This window comes from Bombus vancouverensis, chromosome 4 (genome assembly GCF_051014615.1).
Source record: "Bombus vancouverensis nearcticus chromosome 4, iyBomVanc1_principal, whole genome shotgun sequence".
NCBI lineage: Eukaryota > Metazoa > Arthropoda > Insecta > Hymenoptera > Apidae > Bombus > Bombus vancouverensis.
This window is the reverse complement of record NC_134914.1, coordinates 19,715,500-19,733,280: the sequence shown is the minus strand read 5'-3', so window position 1 is coordinate 19,733,280 and position 17,781 is coordinate 19,715,500. Positions and strand designations below refer to the sequence as shown.

Below are 17,781 nucleotides of genomic sequence, written 5' to 3'. Positions count from 1 at the left end.
GTTCTAATCTTTAATTTTCACTTTTAATTAACTCGGTGTTCGCGCAAAAATTCAAAGAACTTTTTTAAAAATAAAATATTACAATTGCAACGTATAGCGATGTAATTCTAGAAGCTAAATCTAAAAAGTAACAAAGTGGTCACGTCCATATTCTAAACTCGAGTACTCGTTCTATCGAGAACAGATGTTGGCGAGGGCATGTATCGTGGTTAAGAAAAACGGAAACCGCATAGCTGATATGGCTGCATTGTTTTCCTAAGGTGTGCGGCTGAATTTAAATTTGCAACCGCAGCACGGACAACTCGTACATACGTGGCTAGCCATAAAACAACGGACACTTTCATAAACGTTATAAATTAGTCGTGCACGAAACTCGAGGTTTTCCAATGTTTCCGGTTTTTGCAAATGATAGGAAACAACTCGTAACGAGAACACCGTTCTCCGCGTGTTATTAACGTCTGCACAAAAGTTGATTTTTAAAGACAATTCTTACCAGATTTACCTCGGTTACCCTTTAGTGCACGTTCCTTTAAACGCAACGAGATGGCATGCTATTTAGTAATTCGGAATTTATTTTAATTTTATTTAGTAAATGGAATTAGACACGCGATCTGTATTAAAACGCGTGAACGGAATACAAACGTTGGTTGGAAAATGAACGAACGATTTCTAACGCCAAATGATCTTCCATATATTTATTTCGATCTTTTTCGCGGATCGTGACATCCGACGCGACGTTTCCATCTATTTAAATAAAATTCTTTCGAAATAGAAATCTAACAAACGTACGTTTCAGTAAAATCGTATCGAAAATAAATATATCGACAGTTTAAAGCGTCGCCTAGGATTTTGCAACGTCTCTATCGACTCGCGAATCTCCGCGCGGCTCTTGTGCACCCTATGCGTCACAAATCACGGGGTATTCGCGCAACGAAAAATCCACGCGAGAAACGAGAGGCGGAAGATCTCCGACCGAGGGCAAGAATTACGAGAGGGCAGGGCCGACGGATCCAGAACAAAATCGATAAGCGTCGTGCGACCATGAATCAACGCCGATGTGTTTAAACCGCCCGACCTGCGGGATTTGGCAAAGGATCCCGCTGGATAATCTCGACGAAACCACCACGGGGATTCGCCTGTGCTAGACAACACATGCGGAAAGAATCGACCAACCCTGGCCACTGCTGACACAGCTGAACCTTACGTGTGTACAGTTCGATAAAGAAACACGCGTCTGAAAGAACGAACGTAAAGAAAAATATCTATATTTAATTTATTTAATGCCAGAATTTCCAACGACTGGAGCGACCAACGGTGGACGTTGGGACAGGCAAACTTTTCGCGTCTCGAGTCGAACGAAGAAACACGAATGCGAAATGTCGTACGCAAAGATAGATATTCGTTTAATTCGTCGAATGCCGAAACTTGAAATAAACAAAGTTCGATAAAGAAACTGAAATTGTGGACTGAGGAACGAGTATGGAGAGAAAAATAATAAGGAAAGCGAGAAATTTTGAACGAGATAAACTCGAGCAGAGCTTAATATCGCGACGTATCTTCTTCCGTCCTCCCCTTTTCACCTGTCTTCTCGAGTTTCAAATGCTCTTACAAATTTTTTCGCGTTTTTTATGCTTGGTCGTTAGGTACAATCTCGTAGTTGATCTTGGGAAACGGCTACGAGAGGATGATATATTCGTTCGGGTCTTAAAATTCGGGGTGAAATATTGTTTCGGGTTGAGTAAAGAATCAATGTATCACGGGGTTAAAACCGTAGAGAAATTTTGTGAACTGACACTTTACAAGTACAAATAACATCGTGAAAAATGAACGACTTGAGAATTGACGGATATAATCACAAATACATTATATACATTTTACACGCTGATAAATCTGTTTTCCTTGTAATCGCAAAGGATTAATTTTTAACAATGTAAGGAATGTAAGAAGAAACAGTGCCAAAGAACATAAATAGCAACTTGTGTATTATCAAGGTATTGGCATAGTCGGGAAAGTTGTTTCGGAAGATTCTTCGATATTTCTCCACTAAGGAGATTCGTTTTGTAGAAACGTAGCGGCTGACAACGTACATGGACGCGTGCCCTCCGTCCTCGTGATTCCGCGTGAAGCTCGGTCGATGAAAACTGAGGAAAGAAGGCTCGACGCGATGGAACGCGATGATGAATCCGATATCATCCAGTGATCGGACGAGCAAAGTGACGGCTTCTCGGCCGTATTCGAGGATTCGTGTACTACGATTCGTATAGAAAGATTCAGGAACGAAGAATCAGCGTTTAATTAAACGTTACAACAACGTATACAATACGACGCTAGTAACGAGTTATTAATTGTAAAATAGTACTTAATAATCTGCAAAGAAAATTAAGAAAACGGTAGAAAATGTAGAAAATTTAAATTTGCCAAGAGGTAGAGTATTTAAATTACGGATTACTCGAGTAAAAAGGAGTCGTTTTAAACTTCGTTCTTAGACCGCTCTGTACATTGGAAACATTTCCCTTTCGCGTGGACTCCCTACTGCTAGCGTACGTACGTTTTTCCAAGGTAGTCGTACTTTTGAAGCTGGAAACGGTCCAAGGAGCGAAGCAAGAGATTCTCGGTCGAACCTTGGTCGTTAGATACACGTATGCGTCACCGATGACGCGTCGTTTTGTATTTAATGCCGCTGTGGGATAAAATATTCGGATTACATAACGTCGCAACATTGCATAACATCGGTTTACAGACCAACAGTCCCGTTTCGCAAGCTTTACGAGAAAGGTAAACGATGTCGGCTCTTGGTAAGCTTAAATCCACTCGGTTGAACGAGTAAGACGCCACCTGCTTTTAACCCCCTGCATTTCGCGTGCTACGATAACGATTGTAAATGACTTTGATAACGGTAAAGGATAATATTTTATAAAGTTGCTACGTTTTAACGAGATTCGATGGAAAATTTCTTTTCGACAAATCGAGAGATCGATCGTAAAATTGAGAAATCGGCTAGTTCTTTTCGGAAACGGATACTAGATGTCGGATATTTTCGCGCTTTATCGTGCAAAAATAAAAATTTTAATTATCGCGGACGTTCGACGAATCTTTTATCAGCAAGCTCGAAATACAGTAATTTGAACAGTGACTATAAAATTCCGAAGAAAATTTGAATTCCACTGCTACCATCTCTGCTCGATATTTGCTGCGTTAAAACGACATTTCACGCTTTCGTGCGAATAATTCGAAATCCTGGTCCACTAAATTTCCATCGAAGGATTATATTTTGCGCTACGAATCCGCTGACCTGTCTATAAATGCTTAATACCGGTTGTCGACGATAAAACCAACGAAATCGGCAGTAGTAGTACCGTGATTCGTCGCATTATTCGCATTATTAAGCCGATACGATTTGTATTCGTCTGGCAGTCTGCGTGGAATTTGTACGCGGGCAAAATGGAGAAATCTTCGAGAAACATACCGTGGATAGGGCCTTCCTCCGCCCTCTCGTTCTTTCGTTTCTGGATTTCCATATTCTTAAACCACGCTGGCGGATGCATGATAAACTTCGAATTGGAAATGGTCCAGAAGACACCGGATAAAAGATCGCATCTGAATTGTGCCGCGATCGTTAGATGCACTTACGCGTGAACAACGACCTATTGTGAATATATATGTATATCGGCTCGGTGAAATATTGCGAACTAGAACTAAAATGGTTTCATCCGTTATCGCATTTGGGACGACTCGATTTGCCGTTAAATAAATTATTTTTCTACGCGTTTCAAGATACTCGAGTACGTTTACTCTGACAACTTGTAAAATCACGGAGTTAACCCCACTACGATCCTCGAATTTTTTATATCTCAATCTCGCTTTCGTTTCGATCGAGAAAGCACGTTTAAATCTATTTTAGGAAATCTACGGCATTACGTGGAGACGAGCACTCACGCGTATCCATGACGATTCTTTCTCTTCTTCCTTCGAGTTACCGAGTTTTCGACCGAGAAGCCGACGTCTACGACGAACGAATTCGTCGAAGCGTACATAACGAAATCAGGAAATATACAGGGATAGGGGCTTGCAAAAGATCGGGCCAAAAGATGCTGATTTTAAAACTTTCTAATTTTCCAATTTTCCGAATTCATAAATCCGTTTCATCGTATGCATTTACTTCTTACTATTGTGCGTACAAGATAATAAAAACGAGGAGATACGAAGAAAACTATTTGGCGATATGTCGAGACACGCTTGACTCGGTGTTTACCGCTGTATCCTAACGTTACGTAATGAAATTTCAGCACCGTCCGTCCAGATAGTGGACGCCCTGGGTGAACCGCTGAGAGACAAGTACTACGAGGCTGACAGCACCATCGAGCTATTGTGCGTCGTGCGTCATATAGCGATGCAAGTCCAGTACAGCGTCGTTCAGTGGCTTCACGGCAACAGAGTTCTCAATTACGACACGACGAGGGGCGGTATCAGGTAAACGTTTCGTTCTTTTCACGCTCTCATTCGCTTAAAAGCTCGAAGAGCTACCGGTTTTTCGAAAACTAGCGTTATTTTCCTCGATGGGAAAATTCTAATCGATTCGGTTCTACCTTTGCCTCGCGTGGATCGATCGGTAAATCCAGCGACATAGAATTCATCGTCCAAATCGCGCGTTTAATTTAAAAGACTCGTAGACGTTACGACGAAAGGAAACAAGAGAAGTAAAACTAGCGAAACTAATTGCAAGAAATTTCTCGTTCATAGTTTTAGGCGAACGCGTGTGCAACTCTTTCGTACGATAAATATGCAACGTGTATCTGCGCGACTGTGGATATGTATTGAAAATCATATTTTACGAAGACAATTAGGAAAATGGAATCTGGCTAGAAAATTATTTTACGTACTAATTGCAAGTATTATAACGAGTACCATTCTCTGGACATTTTGCATATCTTTGCATATTACGCGCATTCTGTACACATTTGTCACGCTTCAAATTTCCGATGAATGCACAAAAATCCACAGTCCAGCGACGTATTATTTGTAAAACTGGTATCTCGTATATATAACTCGTATCGTATAACTTAATGCTTGAAAGCCAGATTCCAAATGTAATCGTAAAGAGGAAATATGGAAGAGAGAACTGGAATCGACCGTGTGAGAGCCATAACTCGATACAGCTGCGTATATACGTCAATCCTGTGCCAAGCATCTATCCTTCACGCAAGTCAAACACGACAAAATACCGTGGCCCATTCGATGCGCAGCGACGCGTCTCTGATACGACGTTTGAAATCCGGTCTCGATTCGCAGAGTCTGATTGCGACGGGGGCAAAGGCAAGCGTTCGCGCCACTCGCTATTCCGTGGATAGGAGCGCGATCGTGACGGCCTCGGCTAGTCATAAATCATAGCCAGGTGAACGCGCAAGCGGTCGACAATCCACGGGACGCCGCGGTAAGTTCTAATCCAGTGTCGACGATTCTCACTGCCTTTCCACCCCGTAGACGCACCCACTCCGCTAATCCTCGTATAAACTACCCCGCAGCCTGGAAAATCACCGGATCCCGCATCGTCGAACCGAGTCAGACGCCGCGATGAAACACCGAATGTACACGCGTATACGTCGAATAAATTTGCATAGTACACGTGTACGGTGTCGCTGAAATGTAAGCAACTCGCGTACTTTTCCCTCTTGCGTTACGCGATCGATCGCGTCAATTATCGTTTATACGAGTACCAAACTATGTTTTTTATACGATCGGAATGTTCTCGTTAATTTCTTTTCCTTCCGATCGGCGTCTTGTAAAATATACCACGAATATTTCATTCGCGCTAGTCGCAGCTTTTTTCTCGGTGTAATTGGAAACAAACGTTTAAAGGACGTTTACGATTTGCAAAGACCGTACGATTGGAAGGTGTAACGATGCCTACATCGCGTATATTTAATAATTCTTAATTCGTAATATCTCTTTTAAACGAAAGGACAGAATTGTTTAATGCATATTTGTCATTTAAATTAATTTCTTATTCCATCGAGTATAATGCACCAGCGTATAATATAAACATGAATATGAGAGGAAGAATATGAAAAGTAAAACTGCATACGAAAAGTATAAATAAAAAGCTCGTAACTTACAGCTTCTAAAGTATACAAGTATTTTATAGCGTGTGGCTGATGACGAAGACTCAGCAAACTTGCGTTCTACGCTTTTACGATTTATAAAAGCAGAATATTTTACGCGTGTATTTGTAGTTGGAAAAAGATCGAATACGTAATATCTCCAATATCTCGAGCTTCAATTTCCGGCATCCACTTGTTTATAAATCCGCATCGCGAGGCACGTTGTACGCGTAAAATATCCGAAATTTTGTTACAATTTTGGCGACTCTCTTCTAATCGTAGGAATCTGGAAAATGATAGAAAACTCGTATTAAGTCCGTTTATCTGCGGGACCTCGCGAGTGGTTTGTCAGTGAATAACACTGATCCGAACGATCGTTAACCTTTGAACGAGAATGTAGTGGCGCGAAGGAGAATGCTTCTCGCGAAAATGTTGTCGATGTGGCCGACAGCTCGACAAAGTTACAACCCGGCAGACACGCTGGCTGCCGGTAAATGGAATTAGTTTGCACTGTGCACCCGGTACATAAAGGCGCGTGTACATAGAGACTTGGCCTCTCGTTTCAGAGCACCCTCGTGGTACGACCACTTCAGCCCTCGTCGTACGTAGCGCAACCACGTGGCCCGTGGAAACCGCAGACCGTAAACACATTTCCGCAGTAACTACCGCTCTGCCGCTCGTTATTTTTCTCCGAGAAAGTAAATGTCCATTTCCGGCCGCGTGCCACCGCGCCGCACACCCGTCGCATCGTCGCGTCGATTCGAAAAACGTAAAACGGCAAATTATTTGTCGCCGAGATTATTCGCCTGGATTTTAATTAACTAGGTCCGAAGATAGCGAAAATTTGCGTCGTCGTCTTAGCCCCCCTTGACCCAACCTAACCCCAACACACAAGAAATCGTGTCAGACGATGTTTCTCCACCTGTATCGTCGATACGTACATACGCGTTTTAAAAGAAAAACGATAAAAATGCATTTTAGAAAGGTTTCTTCTTTCGTAATCTTTTTTCAATAATTTTTTACTCCACTTGCTTACGATCCTCTGCGCCTGTGATCCTCGGACACCATGAATAATAATCGTAATCATAATAAGACTAAAATAGTAGTTTTAAAATTATTCCACCCTTCTATCGATAAAATCTCTCGGAGCTAATCGGTTAAACGTGCTCGCCGGGAGTTATAGTTTAAAACAATAGCCGGCGCGATTAAATCATTCGTACGCAGGGACGCGTTAATAGGGTTGCGATTCAATCCCGTTTATTATACATTCACCGGAGGCGAATGGCTCGCAGGCGTCATTTTTCATAGCGTTAAAATTACAGAGTCGTATCGTGCAGAAATTTACAACCCCGTGATGCGTTAATTCCATTACTTGGACGAGTACGTGTTCTGTTTCTCAACCGAGGCGACAACGCAATTTCGTAAGAAAGCTGGAACGGTGAACAACGGCAAGAAAGAAAATGTTGGATGAAAAGGAAGAGAAATGGAAAAAAGTATCCCAACTGCCGGTTTATTAACGTGAAACTGAAAGAAGCCAGGTGAAACGGTTGAAACCTCGATGGTTGGTTGCTTCGCACTACGGATCAACGAGCAATCGTGCTCGAACGAGCAGATAACGAACGGACAAATTGCGCTCGCCAAGTTTTTCAATTAAAGGCAACCCCCTGCTCCGTATTTCGCGGAGAATAGAACGAGACAAAGGCTACGGTATTTATCGTTTGATTTAAACGAAGCGTCGAATAAAGAGTATATATTATTTGTTAAAAATCTTGTTTGATTTAGAAAGGTAGGTGCATCGCAAATATCCGTAGATCAAGACACCTACTGGTCTCGTACAAACGACGATTATCGAAAGTCAGATTGTCGGAGAAACGACGAATAATCGGTTGGAATTTTGTATTCGTATAAATGTAAAATTTAAAACATCCTGCGGAATCGCGTGAAAGTTATATCGCAAGATAATAAATAAACAAGCGTATGTCGATCCTCGCTACATAACGAGCGACGCCTCAGCGACAAAAGTCGCTAACGAATCGAATAGGTAACTGCGAGAAATCTACTGATCGTGAAACACAAATGTGGGAAACGAATGACTATTTTTAAAAGCTATTCGTACGCTGCTCTCTGCTGAAAACCTTACTGCGATAAAATACCATAAGGATTCGATTTCCACGTAACATTGTGTTTTATAATACGGTGATATATTTTATAATGCGATATTTCGAGAATTCGAGTCTTATGCGATAGATTGGTTCGTGAAATCGATTTCTACGTACCTTTGCGGTCTTTCAAAGGTTCGATTTTTGCATAACCTAGTGCTTTAGAAACTCGTCTGCTACGTGATACTACGCTACATGAAAAACACGGTTTCTACGTAACAATGTATCGTACGTACTTTGAGACCTCGATTTCTATAGAATAGAGTACCTTGAGAATTCGATTCATACATAGCCCGATATTTCTAGACCTCGATGATGTCTGTATTACACAATGTGAACATACTTTGAAAGCTCGATATCTACACGATTCGTCATTTTGACTTCAAGTTTGGATAAAACACGGAAAAATGTATCTCTCGTGCCTACGAGATTGCTAGACTCGAAAGAAATTGAAAGTTTTATTAGCTTCTTCGCCGAGAGATTGATAAGGGGCGTGGAAAAAGCGATGGTAATGAAAAGAAATCGAACGAGCATCCGATGCACACTCGAGTCCTTTTCGAAGCTTCTTCTTCCCAAAGAATATCAAACCTTTTATGACTCACATACTATAACCTACGGATAATCAAATATTTCATTGCCGAATCTTAAGATTCGTCGTTTTCGTGTACGATCACAGTGCTTTATCGTAAAATGGTTCGATGAAAATACGATAAAAGTTCGTTTCTACGTACATTTCGAAGACGAACCGAACGAGCCAAGTTGCGTGTACCTTTGTCCAATTACGATCAATAAGATGCAACGTAAGATGTATAAGTAAGATGAAAGAGAATAAATTACTTTACGCGTTCTCTTTCGTAAGCATGTACATAATCTCGAAACGATGAACGCTGGCGATTTATTAAGTTACAGCGCCTTATCATCGTGAAGAGTTCTTTCGCAACGTAGATGCGTTCGTGTCCGCAAGGAAATAACATCGTTTCTTGCCAGATAGATCGAGCGGACCAAACAGATCCTATTACGGAATAATATCGCTCGTGTACGTTCTACTTGCTTTGACAAATTATTCGAATAAAGTGGCACATTTTTCCCTTTGCTTTTTGTTCGTTAATAAGGTAGCCAACGACGAAATTATTTTTTTAGATAAATAATAAAAATTATAAAGTTAATAAAGTTATTCGATAATTTATCCGCTATGTAAATCAATTTCGTGTTGGCATTCTCCCCTGACAATCTCTCTTTCCAATTTACAACGATGCAGGAAAAATTGACTCCATTATAGCTATGCTATATTACACGATGTTCAAAATTCCATATGCTAATGCTTTCCAAATAGAAGCTGATTGCATTTATACTTTCCCAATGCATATCAATATGGAATTTTAATTCGATTCGAGTTTAAATACGTCGCGTGCGATATTACCAAGAATCGCAATAATTTCGTAATCGATTTCACGCGTCACCGATCTATGTAAATTGTAAATAACCATTGTATGGATACGCGTACACGGTGTATCACATTTTAATCATACGAATAGTCGAAAAGAAAATACATACCTCTTTTCACCTCCAGGCAAATGTTTAGCCACTGCGATACTAAAATACTTTTCATAGGTTTTTCTTTGAAAAAAGAACGACCAAGGGCAAAGACCAAGTGGTTAAGGGAGAAATAAAGAGAACGTGAGATTTGTTTTATCACGAGTGTCGTTCGAACGAGAGCCTGGCGTTACAAAAACGCGTGATAAAAGAACAAAAAGGCAAGGAGGATGATAAAGGGTAGAATAAAAGTCTGCAGAACGATCTCTCAAAAATCGGACTGGCCATTTTTCGCGTACGCTTCCGGCCGCTGATAAAACGCCCGTCCCGCCCGGAAGTTCCGTTAAAAATTGAAATTTCAACACCGCTGTACGTATGTTCCAGCGTGAAAACGGACCTAATGGAAGAGGGGGCCAATTCGACACTCAGCATAGCGAGGGTGGGACCAGCTGACAGCGGAAACTACACGTGCCATCTCACCACCATGCCCGATCAACCTGCCACTGTTCACGTGCACGTGCTCAACGGTGAGCATAAACGTTTTTCTACCGTCTTAGAGCCGGCGCTTGAAAATTTTCCAACGTTCCTAACTCGATACGTAATTTAAGAACCCTTGCACATTCCTATACGCGTTACAGCAAAAGGAATTACATGTATTTGAAATGATACAAGCGTAATATTCACTCTTGTCCGTGTTACAGTCGCTTCGTTTCGAAAGCCATTCTCGCAACTAACGCGTAATTAAGCATCGAGCGATTTTCTACGAACTTTTACATCGTGCCAAAGAATAGAAAATTTTTGCTCTAACAACTATATTTTAAATTAAGTTAAATAAATTTATTTTAAATTCCTCTTTTAAATTCGAACAGATTAAAGTCGAACAGATTCGAATTACGCTATTCCGCCTAGTATTTCAATGAAGTTCACGGTATCGCAATAGTTGGGTTAAGAATTTCATTTACCTGAAATCACGTATTCCGTCGATCATCTGCAGTCGTAAAAAAATTCAACGTAATGTGCATGTAAATTACAGCCGATGCAATATTCATCAACCGCGGCCAATCCAATCCGCGGAAAAGAATTTGAATACTCTCGTTCGCTAATGTTTCGTGTTGTTTATCGATGCAGTGGTTTCCACGTTTGATGTGCGTATTTCATGAATTTTTACAATTTATTTTTTGTTTTCATGTATTTTCCTAATCGTACCGAATTAATAGGAGAAACACAGCGCCAGAAATTCTTGAAAAAAGAGGGAATATTTATATTCCTTTTGATATTCATGAATATTCCAACGATTATTCGAATTTCAAAAAATAAAATCAACAAGTCTACGTAAAGTTTTCTGAAAATATTTTTTAGGAATTAGGTAATTGCGTTCGACGAAGATGTAGCGTAAATTTATAAAAAGTTAACAACGTGGTGATTCGTATTCGATGAACCCCGCCGAAAGTTTTCGACGTAATGCCGAAGGATCGCGAAAACTTGCACTACGATCTTTATGAGGCTGTCAAAATGAAAGTCACGTGGCCGACGTTAAATATCGTGTGATATTTATGCATATTACGCTTAATTACAGGCGTGCGTGACGAAAGAAGCGAACAGAATATCAGGGAACGTAACTTCCACGACGCCGCGCCGCCGTTAAATCGCAACAAACTCGCGCGCGACGCACAAAACTCCTGATAAGATATGCGCGACTTATCACCGCCGATAAACTCTCGCTACCTAAACATAAGGTTCAGCCTCTGCGCTAAATAAGACGATCGAAATACAGAAAGTAAGATGCGTTTCTTATTGAAAAATTTAAACGACTTTCGCAACTTTAAGCAAAGAAAAAAGAAAATAGAAAACGGTATTTTTAAATACCGAGTAAAACGCGAATAAAACGCGAACGAGAAAGTAATAAAACACGTGAAAAGCATAAAAACGAAAATTATATAAATCGAGATAGTAAACGAACGTTTGATTTATGCTGTGGAATTTGGCTTTAGATCGCAATTGATCCGCTGGAACAACGTTTTTTGGAAAAAATTCTTCAACGTCGAAGAGCCTTTGACATTTGTATTCCCTTTTGTCCTTTCTGGTGGTGCTTTATTCCCTTTCCTGTTTACCGTCGATTGAAATTCAAAAAGAGAGAACGTAACGATGAGTCAGCGTTGCATAACAGAGGCCCGTGTTAATTGGTTTTTAGCTCTGTCGTTTACCCCATTTCGTAGCTATTGCTTTTTACAAAAAAGCCGGTTATATCGGGATTCACGACAGCGAATTCCATCAAGACCTGACTAATTCACGGTTATATCGAGCGGGAAAACGAACACGCGCCACTCGTTCGGTCGTTCCTGGGTTATGCTAAATGCAAAGCGTGCTTTCGCCAGGTAAAAGTTTACTCGTAGCCCGTAGCCTTTCAAAGTTAGGAAACTTACATCGTGGCGCAACAGCGATGCTCGCAATGCCCGCAGGATGCGTCCACAACAACAATATCTATCCTCGTTGCTCTTCGTGCAAAACGCGCTCTATCTTTCATTTGGAAATTGTTGAGAACTAAATTTCGCTACTTTCCTCGTGACATCTTTGCTTCGTTCGATGTAAAATACGTCAGGTAGAAACAAGAGTTCGTAACGTTTTGCAACAACGGGATGCTAATTAAAAATAGTCTCTGCGTCGTTTGCCATATACATCGTCGAGTAAATCTACGTAGAAATATGTAAAGGTTGTTTTCGAATTTTTTGAAGAACACTGGCAATTTTTGTTCTAATCCGATATTATCCTGCTCTGGCAACAGCGCTTTCTTAACATTTTCGCGCGGTCGTACCAACGTGTACGACCCTTATCAATTTCTTAAGCCAATATAGTCGAAAGCTAACAGTGTTTGAGTGTACGTAACGATGTTTCAGGAGAAAGCTTAGCCGAACTCCATCACGGATGCGCAAAAAGCGTGGGCGGTAGCGGGTCGTTGCTACTGCTTCTGTTCGTTCTCCTGGGCCGGATACAACAGGTGTTCAGATGAAGGATCGACGACGCTTCGTCGCCGTATCGACACGGCGCTGCACGAATAACGATATGGACTTTTATATTATCGTTGAAGAATGGAGCTAGCCGTGTGGACGCGTAAACGACGAACGAAGGAAAAAAGAGCGACGAAAGAAATGGATGAAACGAGAAGAGGTGACATAGGGCGGGGAAAGTAAAACGTGGATCGAAACGTTACGAGAGTAGACGAGAGAATAAGCTACTGCGAGAAAGGGAAAGGTTGGCAGCGTCGATCCGCCGCCATTGTCTTTCTGCGTCGCTACACGCCAGTTTCCGGTTCACCGTTTGTCCTCCATGGCCGACTCGAGCTCGTAAAGCGCCCGACTCTCGCGTCTTTGTCCTTCCGATTGCCGGAACTCTCGGATCGTAGTCGAAAGAATTAGGCAACCCGCCGAGGTTCGGAGGAAGGAATTAATTCGTCGATAGCGCTGGTTGCTAGATCGATCGGATCGTATCGAAGGTGAGAGAGAAAACGGGCTTAGAGATTCGATTTGGAAATTCAATTTGGAAATTCGATCGGCTGACTCGTAGTCTTCCTGTTTTCGCGCGTCAGCTACGTCATGTGCCTTTATATTCAGTTTCGAGAACGAAATCAAGCGCGAAGAGTTTGGCCGCAAAGTTGCGTCGTACGTAAACGAAGATGGAACAAGGTGAGGACGACACGTGCATATCTTTTGCGTTCTACGTTAACTCGTGTAATTGCACGTTTTCGTTTATTTTAGCGATCGTGTACGATAGATCTTTGTATCGTGGAATACATAATCAAAATATAATAAAAATAGTACATAGGGGTTTAATACGTATAAAAATGTTGACATATCTTGTTATTCGGCACTCGAATAGACTGAACTACTAAACTAATCGAAACGGATGTAGATCAGTAATAAACTTAAAACGTTCACCGTCTACGATTCCAGAGAGAAATGTCCTCGCTTTCGCGTCGCGTCTCTATTACCTTAAATTTCTTAGCACGGATGGTGAACGCGTTAAGTTTCGATTCATCGGATCGATCATCTCATACTCGCAGCCATACTTTTTCGTTTATTTCCTGGAGAAATGTCTCTTATTTTTCCACTTTATGTAGGACCGCCTTTATCATCGAGCCAATGCGAAAAATACCAAAAGATTTCCAAAGGATCGTCGATAGCGATCTAAAATTGTCTCGGCAACCAGAATCTACCGATGGCGAAAGAATCAGCTTTGATCTCCGGCGCGGCAAAAGAGAGCCGCTGCCGGCGGGAGGTTGTTCCTTCCTCCCTACGGTCGCAACCGATTGTCTCGGGAAAATTCGTACGAAACCGTGTCGCCTGACTGTGCCCAACTGCGTCGATTCGAAAATCAGCGCAGCTTCGATCAAGTTTGCGTAAACGCGCAAGTATCGAGCACTCTTATACGTGGCCACTTATCCGCATGTCGACGAAGAAAGCGCGAACTACGCGCCGGTTACTTTAAGTTGGATAACGCTCGGAAGCCGCCTCGCGCCGTTGCATTCCTTCGTCGCGTTCCAACGTTTCCGAGATCCGTGTTCGGAAGCTGGTTTTACGGCGATGCACCGCGAGTCTTTGATTCCGAATCTGTGTCGACGTGCGTTCGTCGGAAAATGGCGTGATGATGCGACGATGATCGAGCGTCTCGCGTATATTCGTATCGGCGATCGAACGAACGCGCGTTAACAAGTTTCAGCGACGATCGTTCGTTCGATCGTAATTGCGCTTTTCCTTCTTTGCCGAGTTCCAGTTGAATTCGGATATCGATTGCGAACGAAGATAAGAAATACGACGTATCTAATAAGAAAAACTATTCGATGACTGTAACAGTGAGTTTCCTTATTTATACATTTTGTTCGAGTAATCATGCGTCGACGGGAGGAAAAGTCGACTGTGTGTACCGAGTACGGATCGCTCGAGCGAGGCTCGAATTATCAGTATTATCTAGTTTTCTAAAGAGCCAGGCCGAAGCATCGCGTGAAAGAAAGCGGAAGCGATCGCGAACCGCGTCTAGTCGATGGTATCTAGGCGTCATCGAGGAGCGCGCGATCGATTCGATCGTCGACGAGATAATCGAGAAAAGTGAGAAAGCGCCGCATACGTATATCGGACGTATGCTCGATCCTCTCCACTCGAACGAATACAGTGTACTTAATTCGTAACATCGACTACGCGCGTCACGAACATTTGTATTTACATCGTTCTTAGTTAACGAGAATGTTATGCAACAACGTGTACGTCTCGTTGTTTTCTATATCGACTGGTTGTAAAATTACGCAGAAGCACGAACAAGTGGACGAGTCGTAAAACTACAAATACCTAGTACAAATGAAAATGCTTAAGAGATTAAATTATTTCGTCGGCATCGTTATTTCTCTAAGTAAAAGCACACGTTTTTCAAATTTACCGATTTTCGTATCAAAGGATCGCGGTAATACGATTCTGTGGTTCGTGAAAATAAATTCGAATATTTAACGCGATATCGTTGATTAAAAATATGAGATATCCTTTGATCGTAAACTAGCGAAAATTCGTGTTACGAATCAAGGATTAAACCACTCGTAAAGCGTTTTCGAGCGGCTCAATGGGCACAATGGGATGCGAGAAAAGCGATTAACTGCCAACCTGATCCTAAGCTCATCAATTAGCGTTACGAAGCGAAGTTTTAAAGCGGCGGCAGCTACGCGTTTTAGATAAAGTCATTCTTTTTCCGTTGATCCGTTGATCTGTCGCTCGACGGACGAGGCTCTCGAGCGGCGCTCACGGCGCGCAATTGAACTTCTGTATCGGGACAGATCGCACAGTAATACTCGAACTTGACGTAAAATCCAAAGTTTTCTTCGACGGTGAAATTATGAAATATACGATATGCGTTTTACAAGACTTTGTTCCTTTCCTTTCTACCATTTGTTCCCGCCGATCTTTAAGAAGAATCTTTCTCCTTTAAACATCCACGATTTCACCGAATAACATTTTCTGCCATTTTCTCCTAGACACAGAATAGGCGTACAGCTGTTGATAGAAATATTTCGATTCAAGATGATATCAAAGGTAAGCGATATGAAATCGAATAAGCGAAAATAAGCCTACTACGTTCTTTGCCGCGTTCCTTGCTACGTATTTTCGATCTAATCGTGTTTTTCTATCGTGAAAATACGTATTTCTTAGATTCGACGAAATCGCGAAACAACTATCATCCTCGAATCGGATGAAAAACGTTTCTCACTGCCATTTCGTTTGCGCGATTCTCGGAATCAGTCCGTAGAAACCGCTCTGGTAAGTGGCGGAAATACACGGTCCTAAAGTTGCTCCAAAGACAAAATTACCCCTTTCCCATAGGAAACGTCCGCTTTTGTTGCCTGGACAAACTGGCCCGCACGACGAACTGGTTCCAGCGCCAGATCCAAGTAACTGGAGATTGAAGTTTCAAAAGGACAGCAGCCCCGCGCAAACTACCTACACGCGGCACTCCACTCGCCTGCTACACGTATATCGGTCCGTGACTCTGCAAGGGGTGAATGCAATGGGTCGACAGATTGGACGTCGTTCCATCGATCCTAGTTGATTCGACAGCAACTCTATTTATCCGTCACTGGCCGAGAAATGCTTTCAAGCTGGATTCCTCCCTGACGATCCACCTTCTTTTTTCCTCGATACGTGCGAGCGCTATGTGGCGAGATAATTAACGTCGCGAAACGGCTGACGCGAGAAAATTGCTACTTTTGTCTTAACTCGGAGAACTAGAATTCCGAGGCGAAAAATTTTGCAAGTTCGAACACTTTTACGACGGACCGTGTTGCGCTATGCAATTGCGGACAGAGGAAATTCGAAAATGTAAAAAGAGAAAATACTATAATTTTGCAAGATCGAACTATAATTGGCAAGAGTAATAAATAAATTTACATACAAATAGCGTTACCTCGAGTAGAGATTTATAGAAACTCCCATTTTCCTTCGTTTTTGTCCGATTTTGGGGAACGAGACAAATAAGACGCTGGCGCGTACATACGCGTGTATATTCTAGAATAGATAACGCGATAAAATATCTGACGCAAAGATTCGCATCACTCGTATACGCGAGTACCAATTTCAAATTTTAAAAATTTCTCGTAAAAGTTTCTCGTATTTTCCGCTGATTCTATTACATTTCCTTTTAAATGTATATTTTCGAAACGTTTCGGCACGTCTATATCTTTTCCGAACGTCCCACGACCATCTATTTTATTTTGCGACTAATTTTTTCGTTTTAATTATTGTAATCGCCGACAGCCACGGTCACGCGTATGCGACACCCGCTTTGAAAACGAATTAAGACGAAGAATATCTTTGATTTGATCGAACGTTTGGAATTCAGAGGATCTCGCTGTATTCCGTAGCGCTGCGTGTTTAACATAAACGAACAAGTTTTCTCCTCGAAGCGTTACCATTAGCACATCGATGTGTCGTTGTTCGAAATAGAGCGACTTTAGCCAATCGACGTTTAAACGATTTCAGTTGGCGAACAAGTACGGGCGAACTAAGATCAAACTGCGAGTAGTTTTCGAGCGATCGCGTGCCCGTCGATCAGCTCTGCCGTTCGTCGAGTTTTGTGCACCGTAAAATCGATTGTGAGCCACTGCATGAACAGACAGGAAGCCTGATTAGACAGCCTCTTAAAGCAATTCCACGTGGAAGCTCGCTCGATGTAGGTCAGCTTCTTAAATCCTTTATCCGAGGTAAGTTCGATGAAATACATTCGTAATTAATAACGCAAGTCGATTCAATTTGTTCTCGGGTTAGAACGTAAGAAAAAAATGGCACATGGTAGAATTTCCAGCTTTTAACTTTCGACGGCGTTTCTTCAAATTGAATAAAATATATCAATCTGTTTAACATAACGATCTTTGCGAGGAGAATATTAGCTTGCGCGAAAAGTTCCTTTCGTTTCACTAGGCGATAATAGATGAACAAGAATTTCTGTTTTATATTATTTTA

General features: G+C 41.8%; 1 protein-coding gene across 2 annotated transcripts in view; it reads left to right on the top strand.

Annotated features, from left to right (window-relative positions):
* LOC117157569 (limbic system-associated membrane protein) overlaps positions 1-15,678 on the top strand; it is a 238,373-nt gene extending 222,695 nt beyond the window's left edge. Inside the window, exons 6-8 of one of the 2 annotated variants that reach the window (XM_033335694.2) lie at positions 4,287-4,470; positions 10,175-10,317; positions 12,688-15,678. In XM_033335694.2, coding sequence (XP_033191585.1) covers positions 4,287-4,470; positions 10,175-10,317; positions 12,688-12,797 — 437 coding nt within the window. In that variant the 3' untranslated portion in view covers positions 12,798-15,678. Of the gene's footprint in view, positions 1-4,286; positions 4,471-10,174; positions 10,318-12,684 lie in introns of both variants that reach the window. The other variant, XM_033335689.2, reaches the window with a different exon arrangement.
* The last annotated feature ends 2,103 nt before the right edge of the window (positions 15,679-17,781 follow it).